This window comes from Halichoeres trimaculatus, unplaced genomic scaffold (assembly GCF_033239565.1).
Source record: "Halichoeres trimaculatus isolate MK-OKI-2021-1 unplaced genomic scaffold, fHalTri1.1 fHalTri1_scaffold_21, whole genome shotgun sequence".
Taxonomy (NCBI): domain Eukaryota; kingdom Metazoa; phylum Chordata; class Actinopteri; order Labriformes; family Labridae; genus Halichoeres; species Halichoeres trimaculatus.
This window is the reverse complement of record NW_027437199.1, coordinates 19,568,135-19,587,150: the sequence shown is the minus strand read 5'-3', so window position 1 is coordinate 19,587,150 and position 19,016 is coordinate 19,568,135. Positions and strand designations below refer to the sequence as shown.

At 42.1% G+C, this 19,016-nt stretch overlaps 1 protein-coding gene across 2 annotated transcripts; it reads right to left on the bottom strand.

The window, feature by feature from the left end:
- Positions 1–1,714: 1,714 nt before the first annotated feature.
- Positions 1,715–17,472, bottom strand: cntn1b (contactin 1b). 2 transcript variants are annotated; one of them, XM_074698442.1, is made up of 24 exons: positions 17,339–17,472; positions 12,386–12,521; positions 11,630–11,665; positions 11,401–11,527; positions 11,138–11,319; positions 10,941–11,036; positions 10,631–10,843; positions 10,452–10,551; positions 10,182–10,366; positions 9,811–9,935; positions 9,601–9,718; positions 9,343–9,493; positions 6,410–6,537; positions 6,149–6,321; positions 5,920–6,043; positions 5,631–5,798; positions 5,402–5,551; positions 5,264–5,334; positions 4,924–5,176; positions 4,706–4,827; positions 3,264–3,453; positions 3,059–3,180; positions 2,818–2,974; positions 1,715–2,728 (listed from the first exon to the last, which is right to left on the bottom strand). In XM_074698442.1, exons 2-24 carry the CDS (start codon positions 12,438–12,440, stop codon positions 2,646–2,648), a joined length of 3,129 nt encoding a protein of 1,042 aa, XP_074554543.1. In that variant the 5' UTR covers positions 12,441–12,521; positions 17,339–17,472; the 3' UTR covers positions 1,715–2,645. The 2 variants fall into 2 exon arrangements, with proteins under 2 accessions (XP_074554543.1, XP_074554544.1); XM_074698443.1 differs by having other exon boundaries at positions 12,386–12,511; positions 17,339–17,462.
- Between the last annotated feature and the right edge of the window lie 1,544 nt (positions 17,473–19,016).

Here is a 19,016-nt window from a genome sequence, read left to right as displayed (position 1 = left end):
AACTATATACCCAAGAGAAGCTGAGAAATTCAAGAACTAGTTTTGCTCGAGCAGCTTCATTAAGATGCTGGATTGAAAACATCAGATTTCTGTCCACACAAAAAAGATTCAACAATACGCCGCTGTCTAAGCCACAAAGACAGACACAGAGTGCACTGCTGTTGTTCCATTGTCCTGAGAAAAAAAGCCAAGCCCAGCTCAAAACAGAAAAGCAGAAAGAAGCATGTATGACAACAACAGACTCTTCCATCTCCTCTGGAGGAAGACTCAGTCTCCTGCCCATGTGAGGCTCACCTTTGTGTATCTGCTGTGATTGTTTGTAAATGATGGCAGCATTGATTTCAGCCTCACATGGGAGTTTCTGAGTCTGTGTAATTTGTTTGGGGGGAAGGGGGTAAAATGGGAGAAATGCTGGTAATGGAGGTGGAAATAGGAGAGATAAAAGCTGCCCACACAGAGACTGCGTACAGTATGTTAGCAGGAACAAACAGAAGCACACAGACGTAAACAAACATCCTCACTGTGCAGAGGCAGAGTAACCCTGAGAGATGCTTCTATCACAGCATTTAGTAAAGAAATGAAAGGAAAACATATAATACCAATACATGGAGCCAGCAAAGAACTTCTCCTTGTTGGCTTTAATTTTTTTAATTTTTTTTTGCATGACCACAAATTTTCGATGAAAGACTGATTTGATTAAACATGAGTTTATGATAATTTAGTTTATACATTAAGAAAACACTGGAAGAAATGTAAAGCATGACATAGGGCAATAAGGGAGCTGAAATATGGAAAATAACACAAGGAGGTACTGCCATCTGCTGGTTGAAACTATCAACTACATATCAGTTGGTATAATTTTCTTACACTGAAGTTGCACAGAAAGGCATCTTATCTTTCATAGATCTATATAAAATGGGAAAAAAAGAAAAAAAAGTTAATTGACAAATAAATAAATGAAAATTATACAAATTATAATTATGAATAAAATAAAAAAATGTAACTTTCAAAATTATACTTTAAAGTTTGTTTTTTTTAATTAATTTAATTTTGTTTAATTCTATTTAATTCTATTTAAATAAAAAAGGGATATCCCTCCTAAGGAGATACAAGGGTTACCCTTTTGGTGCAGCAATAATTTGAGAAAATAACAAAATATCACATATATCTCAAAAATTAAAAATTAAAAAATCAATAAAAAAATCAATAAATGAATTAATAAATAAATGTGAGCAGAACCTCTTTACTTTAATGTTCGAAAAAACTGAAAATTTTCTCCCATATCAAAACAAATCAGAGCCATTATAAATGTATTTTGAATGAAAACGTGGGCTAAAACCTCTTTTTTTTCAAAATTCTGGAAAAAAAGAAAAGAAAAAGAAACTGATAACATATAAGACAAATTTACTTTTTTTTTTTGTTATTGTTGTTTGTTTGTTTGTTTTGTAAAAAAGAAAAGAAAGAAAAAAGAAAAGAAAAAAAAGAAAGCAAGAAAAAAAAAAGACTTCTCCTAGTTTAGTGAAATTCTTTAAAATATTTGCCCCTATCAAATCAGAGCGCATTTAAAAATGTGTATATTTTGAATACAGCCATACGGCGAGAATTGTTGCTTCTATTTCATTTTCATGAATATAAGTATAAATGCATGAACATTTGAATATGTTTATGAAAGTACATCTTTATGTATGCAATTTGTATCAACACCAACATTAAATGGTTTGTTGTACTTTTTAATGGTTTGTCACAAAAGAAATCAGCATAAATATTAGTGGTATACAGCAGTTACAGACCAACCCTGCTCTGAAGGTTCATCAAATCTATTATTTTCACTTGCAAAAATCAAACAAAGGAAGTTTCAAAGTGATTTCTCTTTCATGGATGCAGCTAGAAATGAAAATTTGAATTTGTCCTTGACAAACAGCACCATTAAAAAAAACCGAAGACAATGCATTTACAAAGGCGTATGTAAAAAGTAATTTAAAATACACTGAAGTGTCTAAGCTGCTACAGATGTGTCATCCTGTGCAAAGAATCATAGAGGAATGATAATACATGATACTGGACTTATCATTCCCTGCTGATTGAAACTAAAGATAGTGATTATTGTAGCTTACATATGGTTGTATTCATCGCCTGACAATCTGAGATATTCAAAGTGCTTGTTATGGTTAATACTCGATCCGTTCTGGAGGCTAAAAAACAATCAAACAACAAAACACATACAACAACCAAAAAATACTTTTAGTGCTTCCTCATTTTTAGGAACAGTGTGTGAATAGCTTATGTGCAGAAGTGTGTAGGTGGAATAAAATATCGCCCAAAAGAAACATTTTTTTTTTGTCTTTGATTTGGCGTAACTAAAACAGTTAAGGATCCTTTGTCTGTGAATTAAGAAATTAAGTAAAAACATGTCTGGATGTTACAGTCCGCTCCACCCATCTCGACACGGATCAAATAGCTCCAAACAAAAAAGACGAACCTGACAACAGATTATCTTTCATGTAAAGCAGCTTCCTGTGTGGTGTTAAAACAAACAGATGCAGGACAGAAGCATGAAATATGAATACTATCATTGTAAAGAGATATTGTTTTAGGTCCTGTATGTACTTCCCAGAGTCTTTTATACACATGTCACTTGTGGCATCTTATATTTCAAATCCCACGATGCACAGTGCCAGCAGCACCAAAGACACCAAGCTTAGCGTGGGCGTGGTCATAGAAGCTTGACCTGAGGTGAGGAAGGAGAAACATGATGAGACAAATGGATCACGAGGATACAATAACCAAATCGGGGGTCAGGTTTTATTTAAATCTCACCCATAATCCTGATTTTCCTGACGGGACCATCTCCTCCTTCATAGCGGCCGCGCACCATCAGCTCATAGTCTCCAAACTGAGGCATGGGGAAGTCCATGAAGTGCCAGCCTGTGATGTAGACTTTCCCATAGATGTAGCCGGTCTTTCTGAACATGACCTGAAAACAGGATGTTTCTCAGTTCACCTTAAATCCAGTCAGAAAATATTTTTGTTTGACTGTTGCCATGTTTGTTTCTCACACCTTGTAGTACAGGGGGAAGGAGATATTGCCAAACCAGTCGTATGAGATGTGGTCCCACCACACATACATCCACTGTCCTGTCCAGGTAACGTAGCGCCACATCCTGGGAGGGTCTGGGGGTGCTGGTAAGAAAGAAAGCATCAGTTAGTATAACCCCTATCATTAAGTGTTTTTTCATCCACAGATAGAGAGAGGTGTGTCTTACGTGGTCTCTTTGTGAACATCTCACAGTGTTCACCCGGCGGTCCAAGGCCGGCTCCGTTGAAGGCACGAACCTCGATGAGGTAGTGGGAGTCTGGCAGCATGTTCTCCAACCTGGTCTGGTTGACTGTACTTGGGACAAAGATACGGTTTGCTCCCGGCTCTGGATCGTCGTACTTCCTCCAGTATTTGACCTGAATTGAATAAAAAAAGAGAGAATTTTTCAAACAAATTCTTGGGTTTAGAATTGGGGAACATACAAAGATGTAGAAAGAAATTCTGAAGCTATGGTGTGAATTTTATCCTGCCAGACAACGACACACTGACATCAAAATCAAAGTACATTGAAGAGGGGGTTCTCTGCTTTCCCACTTTTTCAACATTAAAGTAACAATGTTGGATGTTTAAACTTCACATACACAGATTTTCAAACCTCTACATATTCATATGTGGTAGAAATCCCTGAATCTGTCTGTAAATTGATTGAAACGCTCCATTCTAAAAATAGCACGAGGGGATCTTTGTGAGAAGATCTTCACAAGACTTGCTGAAACTATGATGTCAGAGCACAAGGATCTTCTAACTGGTTCATGACAAGTCAAATAACAAGGGGTGCGTCTCAAAGCGATGATTTCATGCCTCCTCTCTCCTCTCTCCTCTGTGGCACAGGAAGTAGTTTCTTCATTGCCATTTTGAGGACTGTACCACAGCGTCAATTGTGCTCAGAAGAGAGAGGATGGAGGAGACTGGAGGAGCTAGGATCAAGAGAGCTGGCTTTGAGGACGCCCCTATATGGAATATCACTCTCTGATTGGACGCTTCAGTGGCTCAAACTTCTCTACATGAAACTTAACAAACACAATTGTGTTTATTGAGAGGAAAGATGAGTTGAAAACAGGCACTAAGGATTGTTCAGAAACAGGTCATAAAACTGGGATTGAAGTTTTTTTGTTAGTTTAAAGCAGAAAATACCTCATCAAATCAATGTAACAGAGGATTAATCCTGAAACCTGAAATCTAGTAAATAGAGACAATTAACTGGGTTTTAGGCTGGAACTTTGGAGCTTTGAGACACATCCGAGGTCTACTCATAGCTTAGCCCTCTGACAGGCCTCCAGAGGGCTGGCCAATCAGAAGTAAGGGGTTTGTGGAGCAGGGAGTCTTAAAGAGACAGCGGTTAAACAAAGCATTTCAGACAGAGGCTGGAATAAGGGTTTTCTGAAACACCAGTGAGAGACAAATTGAGATTTTTTGAGCTGTAAATCATTACAGCAAAGTGACCTTAGGACACCAGGTGAACGGTACAAAAAGCCCCCATGAGAAAGTATGACGTGGTGGAAAAGCATCCTTCAAGAAGTAAGCAATTTTAGTTGCTATATTTCATCAACAACTGAACTTTAATAAGTAAAATCTTCAGTTTGAGGTGTTGTAATTTTAAAGCTCTACCTGGTATCCCTCAATGTACTGCTGCAGGCCGGTACCAGTGTCGACCACAGGCAGCCACCACACCAGAGCTTCAGTGGAGGACACCGGCCTGGCATAGACATCTGTCGGAGACTCTGTAGGTACTGCCAAAATCAGAGGAAATATACATGTTAAAAAAATGCTTTAAGTGTTGTGTAATGCTCCCTGTTTTCCATAAATCTGAGTGTATGAAGTCTCACCATCTCTGGGGTAGTAGATGACCTTGGTGAGGCTGTACGGTCCATCTCCCTTTACATTGAACGACTTGATCTTCACCTGAAACTCTCTGACCTGGAAGTCTTCCTCAGTGGGGATGAAATAAGGGTCCCTGTGTACGTGACGCCTCGTCTCGGGGTCTGAGATGGTCACGTACCACCAGTCGTAGGCATCATGCGGTTTGAATTCCACAATGTAGCCAAACTTTTTGCCGTAGAAAAACCACGGCTCTACAGGCTAAATGATTGAAAAGACAGAAAAGAATTTCTCAGATCTGGATTAGGACTTTAGTATTTGATAAAGTAAGAGTGAGGGATTGCTTACTGTCCATGTGATGAAAATTTCACCATTTCTACCTCCATATCCGGATACATCAGTGGGAGAAACCACAGGAGCTGAAGAAAGAAGGGGTAATTAGTGTCTGTTCCTTTCTTAACTTTAAGTCTTTCTCTTCTTTCTTACCTGCATCCCAAGTTTTGATCTTGAGGGACGGGATACTGGCCTCTCCTGGTCCATACTCATTAATGGCAATGATCCTGAACTGATACTCCATCCAGGCGTACAGGTCTGTCACTTCTGCCCTCTCTGAGTTCCCATCAAGGAAGGTTGGAGCTGGACGGACAACAGATTTCACATCATGTCAAACTGCTTTGTACAACAAATCTGTCACGTTGTTGAGTTAAGTCCTCACAGGTGTTGGCATCTCTCCAGTCGTCTTCATTCAGGGCCCAGAAGTGCCTGGTCTGGATCTTGTAAGAGAGAATGGGGCTGTTGTGATCTGCTGCTTTGGACCAGATGAGCTTCACCCAAGTGTCCCCGATTTCTTCTATCCGAATCACACCGGGAGGACCAGGAACACCTAGATCAGGTAGGAGAGTGATGGTCCACTTAGCTTTGCTGGCTTAAAATGAGCTCAGGATGAAAACGTCAACCAATCGTAGACTTTGTAGTAATTCTGATCAACGCCTGTTGGGACTGACCTACGACCTTCAGATCAGCATACGCCAAATCACTGTCCACCACTGTCTGAGCCGTGCAGGTGTAGCGGCCTTCATGCCATATCTGAGCATTTTTTATTCTCAGGTCACCACGACCATCTTCGTTCTGAGCAACAGGAAGTACACACAAGATCAGCAGCAGTCAGAACAGAGGAGGAGGGAGGAGAGTAAGGTCTGACCTGGAAGAGGTGAAATGAGACTCTAAGCGTACCATGACACGTTCGTAGTGAACCCACTCAGCGTGAAAGTCGATGACCCTGAAGTCGATGGCCCAGATGAAAGTAATGTCCAGCATGGGGTCGAAAGAAGCAGCACAGCTCAGAACCACCTCATCGCCGACCTTCACCTCTGAGTCTTCTGGTGCTTCTGTGAGGACTGTCGCCTCTGTGGAGGAAAATGCATCAGGAGATGAATCAAAACAAACTGAAGAAACATTTCCTGTGAATGTTTACTCATGTTCGCATTTTCTGACCTGTGATGGTGAGGAAGCCTGAGCTGTTGGCCTTTCCTCTGTCATTCTCAGCGAAACAGGTGTACAAGCCCTCATCGTTCTTGGTGGCGTTAAGTATCTCCAGACTCCCGTCAAACAGGATGGCAATGCTGGAGAGGAAAATCATTAAGTAAAGCAGCAGGATAGAGCTGCTGGAACAAAGGTGTTTGAGTACAATGTCTAGAGATAATGTGAGGTTATTGTGCTTTGGAAAAAAATGAAATCTTATGTTTTTGTCTTATTTTCTGTAGAAAATGTAGGATTTTTTCTGAGGCAGTCAGGGTTTGACTCCACCAGGGCTGCCCTTTGTCACAGATTCTGTTCATTACTTTAATGGACAGGATTTCTAGGCGCAGTCAAGTGGTGGAGGGAGTCAGGTTTGGTGGTCTCTACTTTTTGTAGATGATGTGGTCCTGTTGGCCTCATCGAACACTGACCTCCAGCTCGCACTGGGACCGTTTGCAGCCGGGATATAGATCAGCACCTCTAAGTCCGAGGCCATGGTTCTCAGTCGGAACAGGGTGGGTTGCCCATTCCAGGTCAGGAGAGTCTTTGCCCCAAGTGGAGGAGTTCAAGTATCTTGGGGTCTTGTTCACAAGTGAGAGGAAAATGAAGCAAGAAATTGACAGACGCATCGGGGGCAGCGTTGGCAGTGATGCAGATGTTAACCCGGGCTGTTGTGGAGAGAGCTGAGCCAGAAGGCAAGGCTCTCAATTTAATGGTCAATCTACGCTCCAACCCTCACCTACAGCCATAAGCTGTGGGTCGTGACTGAAAGAACAAGATCACTGATGAGCTTTCTCCACAGGGTGTCTGGGCTCAGCTTTAGAGATAGAATTCAGAGCTTGGACATCAGGGAGAGACTCAGGGTAGAGCCGCTGCTCCTTCGAGAGGAGCCAGATGAGATGGTTCGGGCATCTGGTGAGGATGCCTCCTGGACACCTCCCTGGGGAGGGGTTTGTGCATGTCCAACTGGGAGGAGACCCCAGGGCAGACCCAGGACACGTCGGAGAGATTATATCTCTCGATTGACCTGGGAACGCCTAGGTATCCCCCCAGAGGAGCTGGTGGACGTGGCAGGGGACAGGGGCCATTGGTCTTTGCTGGTGGCACTGCTGCCCCCAACCTGGATGCGGATAATCAGTGGAAAACAAGCCAACTTACTATGAGCCACTTGACCATCTGACCAATACAGAAAAAATTCTTGTTTCAAATTATTAAAAGACAAAATGAGGTCTGAATTGCTTGTAACAAGTAAAAAAAAAAGCCAATGGGACAAGAGAAAAGTAACTTGTATTAAGGCATTATTCTAGTTTCAAGCCAACTTTTTGAGCAAATTCCTCTTGTTCTATTGGCAGATTTTTTTTAACTTAAAACAAGACATTTTTCTGGACTGACCAGTTGAATGTGGCTCGTATCAAGTGTAATAAGACAAATTTTTACTCAAAATAAGGCTAAAACATTTCATAAGATTTCACTTTTTTGAAGTGTGTTGCAGATTTCAGCAACAAGGCAAAACAAAAGAGCTAAAAAAATGACAATAAGAAACAATACATAGGGGAATTCAAATACTATTAAAACTAGCTGTTCAAAAGCATCAATATAGAGCGATATATCTAAAACTGAAAACAATAAGTTAAAATTCTGTGCATAAACTCAGGCGAGCCCCAACCACCAAGGTCAGCTTTCAGAGTTAAGAAATGTAGGGATTATCTGAGCTGTTAATTACGTAAAGATGCAACAATGTGCACTCAAGGGACAGGATACAGCTTACAGAAGCACAATACCCCCTCTTTAAAGAACAGGTGCCTCACTGAAGTTACATCATGGTGCACTCACAACTTTCTTAAACTCAATAGCGATAAAACTGAAGTTCTCCACGTTGGGTCCAAATCAACTCTGGCAAAGTCTCCATACCTCTCAATAACCATTGATAATTCCACAGTCCCTCCCTCCCCCAAAGTAAAGAGGGTGTCATTGACATCATCATCAATGACATCACATCAATATCGCTGCTTGATCAGAATACTTCCACCTACGCAACATCAACTGTCTCCGCCCATCATCTCTTACATTCAATAGCACTGCCATAATCGTCAATAACAAGGAAACATCCAGTGTAGAAAAATGAAGCTTATGCTGAATTGCCAAAAGAGGCTGGAAACCACATACACACCAAGCCCAAAAAAATCCCAGAGTTTTATGGGATTAAAAAAAATTTTTACAGCCTGGTTCAATAAACAGTTTGGGTCTGAAAGGCTAATTTCACTATTGGCACACACTGTTCCGGGGGGTGTCAACTCAGCGGTTTAGAAGATACAAGGATCACAAGTTTGTCCAATCAGAGACACAGATCAGCTCATGTGACTGGCAGGCGCTCTATAGTTGTTAGACAGGAAGCTCAAAGCCCACGTCATATCCAGTATGGCCCTGTCCATCGATTGGCTTCATGCCACTGTTTCAGGAACAGATGGGTGACATCACAGCTCATATTTTACACAGTCCATGGTCAACACCCTGGTCACCTCTGGTTTAGACCTCTGCAGTTCCCTCCTTTCTGGTCTTCACCTCAGGCTTCTACATAAACTCCAAATGGTCCAGAACTCAGCTGCCACCACCACCACAAAACTCCTGTTCTTTAACAACTGCACTGGCTGCTAATCAAATTGGCATTGACTGACGTACCTTTGTACTGTTCTGATCTTCCTCCTCCATTCTCCCTGTACACCTCCTGTCTGCCTATCTCCAATGGGCTTTCAGCTGTTCTGCTCTCAATCTCTGGAACTCTCTCCCACAAACCATCTGGGATATCACCTCTCTCACCACTTTCAAATTGCACCTCTAAACTCCTTTGTTTGGATGAACCTTTTCTGTTTGACCACAGCGTTATAAAGGATGTTATCAGCTGGACTGACCGTGAGCTGTTGTAAAGGAGCTCTTTTCCTTTGGTCCAGGTGTATCGTGGCTTAGGAGCAGCTCTTGGTTTACATTCAATAACCACACGTCCATCTTTGGCACCAAGAAGCTGCTTCTTCACAGGGTTAAACTCGAATGTAGGCGGGCAGGCTGGAGAGAAGTGTGCAGGAGCGTTAGCACATTTTATGTGATGCATTATTCCTGCTCATTTCACAAACAGAAAGAGTTTACAGTTCTCCAAGAGTGAAGGGACTAACCAATGACTCGCAGCTCAGCGTTGGCGTATTTGATCCCCCAGTAGTTCTCAGCGATACATTGGTACATTCCTGAGTCATCGAAAGTGAGGCTGGAAAACTTCAACTCCCCTTTCCCGTACTGAAAATAACAAATACAAAGAAAAAAGTTAAAACAGAAGCCATTTTAAATCTAGTTTCATCAATTTTTCCTTGTTTTTTTTTTTTTCTTACCATATATCCATCTTTGTACCAGCGGATAAAAGGGAATGGCTTCCCTGATGCCACGCAGCGCATGGTGTGCTCTGAGCCAATGTCGATTTGAGTGTTGTTGATTGTTTCTGCCCACTCAGGAGCAGCTGCAGAAGCAAGACAGGAATAAATGAGATCATATTTAACACAATTTCACATGTCTCCTTCGAGAATTTTTTTTCTTATTTTGTTTGTTTTTTTGCAGTTATGCTTTTAAACTGCCATATTTTTGTGCTAAAGGATAGCCGGAAGGGACAAAAACAAAACAGACCTCCTTTTACAACTCAGATGTAATCATGACACTGAACACACAAAGTCAAAAGCTAAATGTGCCCTCCAGTGAGTTCACTTACACTCCACATACAGCCAGGCCTTGTGCCAGTCCTTCCCTTTAGTGTTGATGGCCTCACACTCGTACCCACCGACATCTTCATACTGGACGTTGTACAGATGTAACACAGCTCCTGATTCGCTGATTATATGGTTTGCTGGGAGGTCTGTGGCGTCCACTTTTCTCCAAACTATGTCAGGGATGGGGCTGTAAGGACACAAAGAAAAATGAACTTCCATTTTATTTCCTAAATACTCCACAACATTACAGGAGTTAGCTTCTAAAAACGTACTTTCCCAAAGCAAAGCACTCCAACGTTATATTAGAGGCCAACATGGCGGTGGTATCTGGGAACTTCACCCTGATGTCTGCTGGGTACTTTCTCTCCTCACCTGGGGTAAAAGAAATATGTTGCATGTCATACGTGAAATGAAACCATGGTTGTGTTTCATGGAGATCTCCAACACTCACCATCTTCAGGGGGTAAAGGGATAAGAGGGATGAATTTTGAGAAGACACTCTTCCCCATAATCGGGCTGGACACGAAGCAGGAGTAGTTCCCTGCATCCTGAGCTTCTACTTTGGAGATGTAAAGGTTCCCGGTCTTCTGGGAGACAAACCGACGGCGGTCTGTGGGCAGGAAGACGGGGAACTCATTGTAGATCCAACGATAGGTCACCTCCTCTGGAAATGAAAAGACAGGCAGACAATCAGTCATCAAGTTACTGTCAAAATACTAGAAAACTACAGTTTCCAGTGGGGAGGGAAATGCTCTACATACGTGGCCAGGCCTTTGGAGGGGCACACAGCAGGACAGCTCCCTGTCCCTCTTTCACAAACACTGGGTCTCTTTCCTCCTGAGGGAACTCTTCTATGACTGAGTCGCAGAGAAAAAGAGTGATTGTATTGAACGTTGTTGAAATTCTTTAATGAATCCCGCTGGAAGTTGAGCTACACTAGAAGGATTCACACACTCACATCCAAACTTGACCCTGGCCTCTTTGCTGATGACCGTGCCATAGATGTTCTTAGCCACACAGATGTACGTCCCAGCATGCTTCTTCTGTCTGGGGTTGGTAATGACCAAGTTCCCTCCCACCAAGCTGTAGTGCTCATCCGGCTGCTCCATTAGCTTGATTTCCCAGTTATCACGGCGCCACCTAGCACAGAAACAACACAATTACAGTTGAAAATATGCAAACACTTCTGTTTGAAGAGAAATTATGTTTAAGATATGTGACCTGTATGAAGCTGGGGGGTTCGCTCTCGCCCTGCAGTTCATGGAGATTCTCCCGTCAGGTGAGTCCTCGGTGTAGACCACATCCACAGGCTCCTCCTCAAAGATGGGGCCGTATCCAGTAGCATCCTCTGTCGGGTTTTACATGATATTTAGTGGACATACTGAAACATGAAAACACTCCAATACAATGTAACACAAGTGTCACATCTTTTCTGAAGAAATGAACTCACCTCCATAAATTCTTGGCTCGCCAAAAAGGACCGCAACTGTGGACCAAAATCACAAGACGGTCAAAGATTCTCAGCGAGACACTTCCATTAAAGTTAAACCAACATAAAGAAAACAACATTTTTCAGACATGCTTTTTAAAATCTAAGGTTTGAATCAACACTTCCCCTTCTGTACTTTATCCTAGTGGGGTAGTAGGAAAAACTCTGCTGTCCATAGTTAAATCTAAGATTTAAAAAAAAAGACCATTTTTAGTTCCTGTCATCAGTACAAAAAGTAGAGTTATGTGTTGTCAGCATAGAAGGGAACTTCTACCATGTCTTTATATCATGTTTTTAGATGGCAGCATGTAACAAGTGTCAAGATTTACAATTTGCATGTGTGAAATAGAGTAGAAAGTCATCTGCATAGCACTGGAAATCAGGCTGTGTCTCCGGATATTTTAAAGTCATCATGTATGGGTGAAAAAGTAGGGGACCAAACATTGAACCCTGGGGAACACCATCATTTATTTAGGATGTTAAACAGCTTTAAATATGGGGACTGTTAATCAATATGTGTAAGGATTCCCAACACAGACAATAGCAGCAGATATCTGTGAAAGTCCTGTTGCATAGTTGATGTTTTTAAGTGTGAGCGTATGCATATAAAAGGGTGTAGAAGACATCAGAATCCAAACCCTGAGGAATACCAGTAACCGAGGAAACTTGTTCTGTCACCTAAGGATGTGATCTGCCAGACATCACTGTGGCTCTTACCTGTGAGGGAGATGGAGGAGGAAAGAGCCAGGAAGAGTAAAGCAGTGGAAGCCATGACAATCAGCCACACCAGTTAGGCAGATGGGCAAAGGGGCACAAAGAAGTCTTTGATGGACTGGGCATGAACTGGAGAGGGCTGTATAGACAAGAGACAGAAATACAAGATTGAATGTGTGTGCACTTCCCTGGTTCATGGTGTGGTCAGTGTATTATCAAAACCCCTGTTTGACTCCTCAGAATCAAACCCCAGACTGATGACTGTGCATGTCTTCCTCCACCAGAAACAGAGCCTGTGCTCGCTGCTGCAGCTCCTCTGTGTGTATAAATAATTCAGGATGTGAGTGACTCAGCAGAAAGCTGCAAATAGTTATGCGGGGTGCATGCACATCCAGCAGGACCCTCAGCAGCAGGAGACACGCACCGAAACACAAGGACCGTGAGTAAACAAAACACAAGATAGTCCTGCAGGACCTAGACAGCTCTTGATGTGCCGTCACACATCTTCACTCACAGCGTCTGATGAAATGAAAACCAGCATTGCTTTCAGCCTTTCAACTCCCTGTCAAACAAGACATTTGTGCGGGGATACTAAAATAGAGAGGATTGATAGAGAGGAACAGAATTAGATGAATAGAAAGGGTTTATCCCTGTAGGACTCATGGTGCTTCTTGTGTCAAACTTTTTGAGCCACAAAAGAGGCATCTATATGCATATATTATTACAACTTATCCTGCTGTAACGGTTCAAATCCAAGATGCAGAGATCCAACAGGGTGAATCAGAGAACTTGCAGTGTAATTGAGAGGGTTGAGCATCAGCCAATGCTGGATCATCTCCTGTAAATACAGATTTGCCAAAGTCCCAACACATCATAACACAGTGTTTCCATTTTCAGATTTAATCATTTAGTCACAGCACAGCAACACCACAGATACACAACGCCACGTGAGCTTTTATTCATTTGAACTTAAAGAGACTCTGCAAGCAGACATATAGATTTTAAACCTGTTATCAAAATTTACAGAAGTTGACAGTAAGTGCCACCGAATGGCCGGTAGTTCAGTTACTAAAGCGGATGTTATGAGGGTCCCAGTGGCATGCGCTAGCCCCCTCAGCAGTATGCCACCAGTTTAACACTCATCCTTCAACTGGAAGAATAGAATAGAATAGAAAAGAATATAATAGAATAGGACTGAGGTTCTTCAGCAGTCTGTTCAGTCTCTGTCTCCTGGATCCTGTCTGCTCACAGCAGGTGAAATTCTTCCAATGTAGCGTTGATGTCCAGTGCTAGCTCCATTGGCCATGTCTGTGAATAGCATGATGCTACTCTGCCTTCTGGTATTCCCTCTGTTGCTAAGTTAGCACTGCTAGCTCGTCCATCTTATTGGAGATAGATCTTACATTCCTAATAACAATGGATGGCAGGACAGGTCCATGTTGTCATTTCTTAGCTCACACCTGAGAACCAGCAAGTCGTCCTCACCTCTTTCTCCTCACCTTGTGGGGAAACATCAGGCCTTGCACCAGTTAGCACTGACATGCTACAGGCTGCTAACAGCTGATCTCACATGTAAACAATGTAGCCATAGTTGCATGTAGGATCTCTAGACAAACACAGGAGCAATAATAGTAAAAATACCACTGAAGACAAAACCAGTTTGGCATCCATGACCAACAAATGAGCAAAACAAAGTAAGGATCCACTCCAAATACAAAGATGATGAAAAAGAGATGAAAAAGATTACAAAAAATGGACAAGGAAGAGAGAGCCGCTGCAACAAGCAGCCACTTGGGCGGCACCTAGTAAAAGGATGACTGAACTCAAGCTACAGGCTTTCCCTTGAATGTGCAATAGATCTGTCAACTTTATTTTATGACTCACCCAAATCTGCTGGATGGGGTTGAGGTCTGGACTTGAGGAGCCCAATCATTTTCATTTTCCCTTTCTGTATGGCTATACTTTATGGTATAGAACAAAACAATGACTTCATAGTTAGACTTTTATTGTTTTGGGGGTATTTTAATGCCCAATTTAACCAAAACAATCGAAAACTCTTAAAAAAGCCAAATGTTCGATTGAATTTGCTTTCCACTGTATTTGCTGCTTTAGCTTCTGTAAAATTGTTTTTAATTCCAAAACTTGCTCATCGAAGTGGCTAAATACATATCCATCCTCTTTTAGATGTACCTCCTAAAGTCTTTGTTGAAAGTTCAAACAAAAGAAGATGTGCAACATTCAAAATGTCTGAAACCCTACAACCAGCCTGCTGGAGCATGCTTCAAAGTGTTACCCATAATTCACACATAAAGCATGAGTGCCGCGCAGCATGGGTGCCGTGCAGCATGAGCGCTGCACAGAGTGAGCTCCGCAATTTTTGGTTAGGCCCCAATTCAAACTGGATGCTCCCACCTCTGGAGTGCAGCACAGCGCCCATAGCAGCTGGATACCCAAGATCACAAGATCACAGGAGAACCACATTTCCTGCAGGAATCCCACTTATGACAATGTATTTGCATGGTAATAAATTACCATGTTAAACTCACCTGGCCCTCCCAAAACTTCAGCACTTTCAGTCCATGCCTTCTCCTGTCTGTTGGTGTCCTTATAGAAAGAATGTGTTGTATCGTGTATAGCTATAAATTTTTCCACTTGCAAGATTAACTTTTCCTCATCCAAAACGTTAGATTTCCTCTGGATATGACCTGCCAATTACTTCTGGCCATGTGCCAGTGACGTAGTTTTGATAAATAAAGATGGGATCTACAATCAGGAGCCAGAACATGGAGCCTTATTTTGAAATAACCAGATACTCTGGTCGTTTTAAGTCTGATTTCCTGTTTGGTACAATCTGCTCTGCAGAGATTGATGTACTCTGGCAAAAAAAGAATCCCAGCGAAACAGCCGCGCTCAGCTGTTGGTGATCATGGTGCAGGCAGACCGTAGCGCGTGAATGAAATGATTGAATAGAGTGGTTCCTAAGTACGGCCTATTGCGTGGCGTGGCGCGGCGCTCATGCTTTATGTGTGAATTGAGGGTTAGCTTGACTCAGAATTGTGCCTCTGACTGAGGAAACGGACTCGTAGTTTGATTTATAGCTAACCTGCCAGATGTCAGGGTGGGGGCCAGGCCACCCCAGTCTAGCTCCCTAAACGTGCCCCTGTACTGCTGCTTGTTGTTTGCTCTAAAATGCAGGAGACATTTGAACATAACAGTCAGCTTAAAGCTCTGCCTCTGATAATCCTCTGACAGGGTCAAAGGTCACGAGGATGTGATCAGGAACAGTGAATCTAGGCACCATCATGGTGGGAGTCTATATACATACAAGAGGAGAAATTATTTACTTTAGTAACCTTAGGTTAACTCATATTTAATTTAAAAGATTAAACTTTAAAGAAAGTTGTTTAGAAGGAACACACTGCCCACCAACAAGAGCCACAACCACTGCAATTAGAAAACAGCACCACTGTTACAGCCAGTGCCTTGCTCTGCTGTTATGAATGTGATAATAAGAAAAAGGGAAGACACCAGTAGAAAGGATTATCTCTCAGACAGCCACCTCCCATGAGCCTTTGCACTTACACACTTATCAACCTCCCAGAAATAGAGAGAAGAGGGAGAACAGAGGCACACACCCTGCACGCAGCTCATCCACACGCAGACTGCAGCACTCGTGCTCTGTCCTGATGACTCAACACCAATATCACTACAGAACAGCATCTATTAGACACATATTTACACATGTAGGTCCACAAACTGGTTATTACTGGGATAAAGAGCAGCATAGTGCTCACGGGGATAGTATCAGCAGTCAAATTAAAATCAGGAAGAAAATCTAAAGTTATTAAACTTCATCATGTGGGCTTCCGTAACACCTTTCTACAACTTTGGCTTCAGAAAATGAAATCACAGCAGTCTGCTTTAATAATAATTCTAATTCATCACATCATCATTGTGCGTCCCTCTCTATAATCTCATCACAGATCCTCTCTGGACAGAGCAGAGAAATTTAGGTCAGCACATGTATTAAGCCCAGTGATTCCCTGAGTGATACTGTTTGCTGTAGCTGCTGAGAAATCACATTCAAAGTTATTGCTGGGAATCCTGGTGATGCTGGAGTATTTGTGGTTAGTGGTGCATTCATTCATTCATTTGAGTGGGCATGACTTGATTAGTTTCCGGGTTCTGGGTTCTTGAATGCATCAAACTGAGGACAGGAAACCAAATCCAGCCTCATGCTGAGGATGAGAGGGGAGGAATAATCCCTTATCGGGGTATTCTGCAGCCATGACAGTTTAGACATTTGCATTTTTCTGTTGCAGCCCTGGGGGACAAGGGGAGATGATAGTATTTGATATTTAGGGTTAAAATGTGGATTTGAATCTTATAGCTGCACCAGCAATATCTAATTTATTCAAAGGTCAGGAATATTTAACTTAATGAGTAATAAATGCAGATTTTAACATAAAGCAGAACAATATTTTAAAGCAGTGTTTGTCATTTTAGGGAGTTGCCCTCTGCCCATCAAGGACAGTAAGCTATCAAACACATAGATGCCATGGTGCATCAGCAGCTTCCTGCGTCCTTGACGCATACAGTATCAGACACTTTCACCTTGTCTCCTCCACTGCAGAGACACTTTCTCCTCTTTGCATTGTCCTTCCCGAGACTAAAAGTGCAAAAGGAGGGTAAAACCTTCTCCCTGTCTAATATCTCCCACTTTGTCGCAGTATGACCGTAAAGCTTTGGTCTCAAAAAGCAGCTGCGCAGCTCCTTACATCACTTCACCCTAATGACGACTGAGCGGCACCGGTATTTCACTGCTCTGCATTGCGGTACTCCTGTGCCGGTCCATTTCAGCTCTACAGCGCTGCACACACACTTCATCTGCACAAACTCCTGACAGAAGAGCCCGTTAGAGCCCGCGCTCACGCTCCCATGTGTTGTCGATCTTACCTTGGAGGCAGAATGGCAAATTTCAGTTCACTGTCCGCATGGCACACCTGGACCCGAACCGCATCGTCCCACAGCCCACCCGCCGGAACGTCCCGTTCACACCAACTTTTCGATTGGAGGAGAGCGGCGGAGTGACACCTCAGGATGGCAGCGAGGGAGCGCTGTGATTGGTCGAAAGAGCGGCTGGATGGGAGGGATGAAGGCATCATGCTGTAGAGCATCTGAGGCAAAAGAAATAAAGATTTATTTGGAGCCAGAAAAACTGACTTATTTTTTATGAAGGGACAGAAAATTGATTTATAGCAAACAACAACAACAACAACAACAAAATCCCTGAAACACATTCTGTTACCAGCGGATATAAGAGTCATATTTGGTTAATATACCTGTAGACATACGGCCATATGAATATAAGAGGTGTTCAAGAATAGCCTACTTCAGGCGTTAAGCGGGGAAAATTAGTTCAAAGCACAAAATATGTGCCCAGAAGGGTCCGTATCTTACTTCTCGCCATGTGCTGTGCATCATAAATGACCTTCAGACAAATCAATTATTTATGAAGATTTCTAGACATCAGAGAAATCCTATACAAGGTGCTTTTATTTTGAAGGAAAAAATACTAAATCATTTAACCGAGGCGCTTCTTCCTCTTGACTTAATTTGATGTTGATAAATAATCAATTTTCACTCTTTCAATTATCTTTTTTTTTACCCGGAAAAGTGTCATACTATGAGATTGGTTGAGCACTTTGCTTGGTTGACGCACCGCGCATGCGCACACACGGATCCAGATGTGTGTTAATCTTTCTAGGATTAACCTCTGAAGGTTTATCTCTGAGGGTAATTCAACAGATAAAAAAAATACACGTTTGCCTTATATTAACCACCAGAGGGAGCCATACTCTGATTCTTGCATGATGAACTGAACATGCATGTGCACAAAGGAAAACATGACCATGTTTGAAATCCTGAAAATTCAATTTTTTAAACTTCATTTGAAATACAAAAAAATATTTTGCTATATCATAATGAGTAAACCACAGTAACAGCTGTTCAACATTAATCAGAATATATCATATGATACATATCTAACTATATGTTCATCAGTTAACATTGTCTAAGGTGTTCCCAATGTTTCAGTCACGAAAAATACCAACACTTGAACCTCCTAACCGGCAAGGCTTTAAACACCATCAGAAATGTCACTCACCCTGACTGAAACATATGTGCTTCACCAAGCACACCAGCTTCCTGTATGTCTTCACGCACGCGCTGAAGTGTCGGCCCAGTTCAACCCATCACTAGTCTTAATTAAGTTCATGGGTCAACATTTTCTTGAAAGGACTGACTGATGACTCCCAGCTCAGCATTAGTGTATTTGATTCCCCTGTAGTTCTCACTGGAAAACTTCAACTCCCCTTTCCCATACTGGAAACAAATACAAAATTAAACTTAAAACAGAAAAAAAAGTCATGTACTTCCTTTTTCATTAATTTTTCAGGTGATGTTTTGTTTTGTTTGGATTTTTACCAGAAATCCATCTTTGTACCAAAGTATGGAAGGAAGCAGCTTCCCTGATGCCACCCAGTGCATGGTGTGCTCTGAGGCAATGACGATCTGAGTGTTGTTGATTGTTTGAATCCACTCAGGAGCAGCTGCAGAAGCAAGACAGGAAGAA

Excerpts from the sequence above, each read along its gene's own strand:
- cntn1b (XM_074698442.1), bottom strand. The coding sequence starts at position 12,440 with ATGGCTTCCACTGCTTTACTCTTCCTGGCTCTTTCCTCCTCCATCTCC. Across the intron at positions 11,320-11,400 it reads AACCCCCCAGCTTCATACAG|GTGGCGCCGTGATAACTGGG; the intron begins GTCACATATCTT and ends TTTCTGTGCTAG. Across the intron at positions 5,335-5,401 it reads GATCAAAACTTGGGATGCAG|CTCCTGTGGTTTCTCCCACT; the intron begins GTAAGAAAGAAG and ends TTCTTTCTTCAG.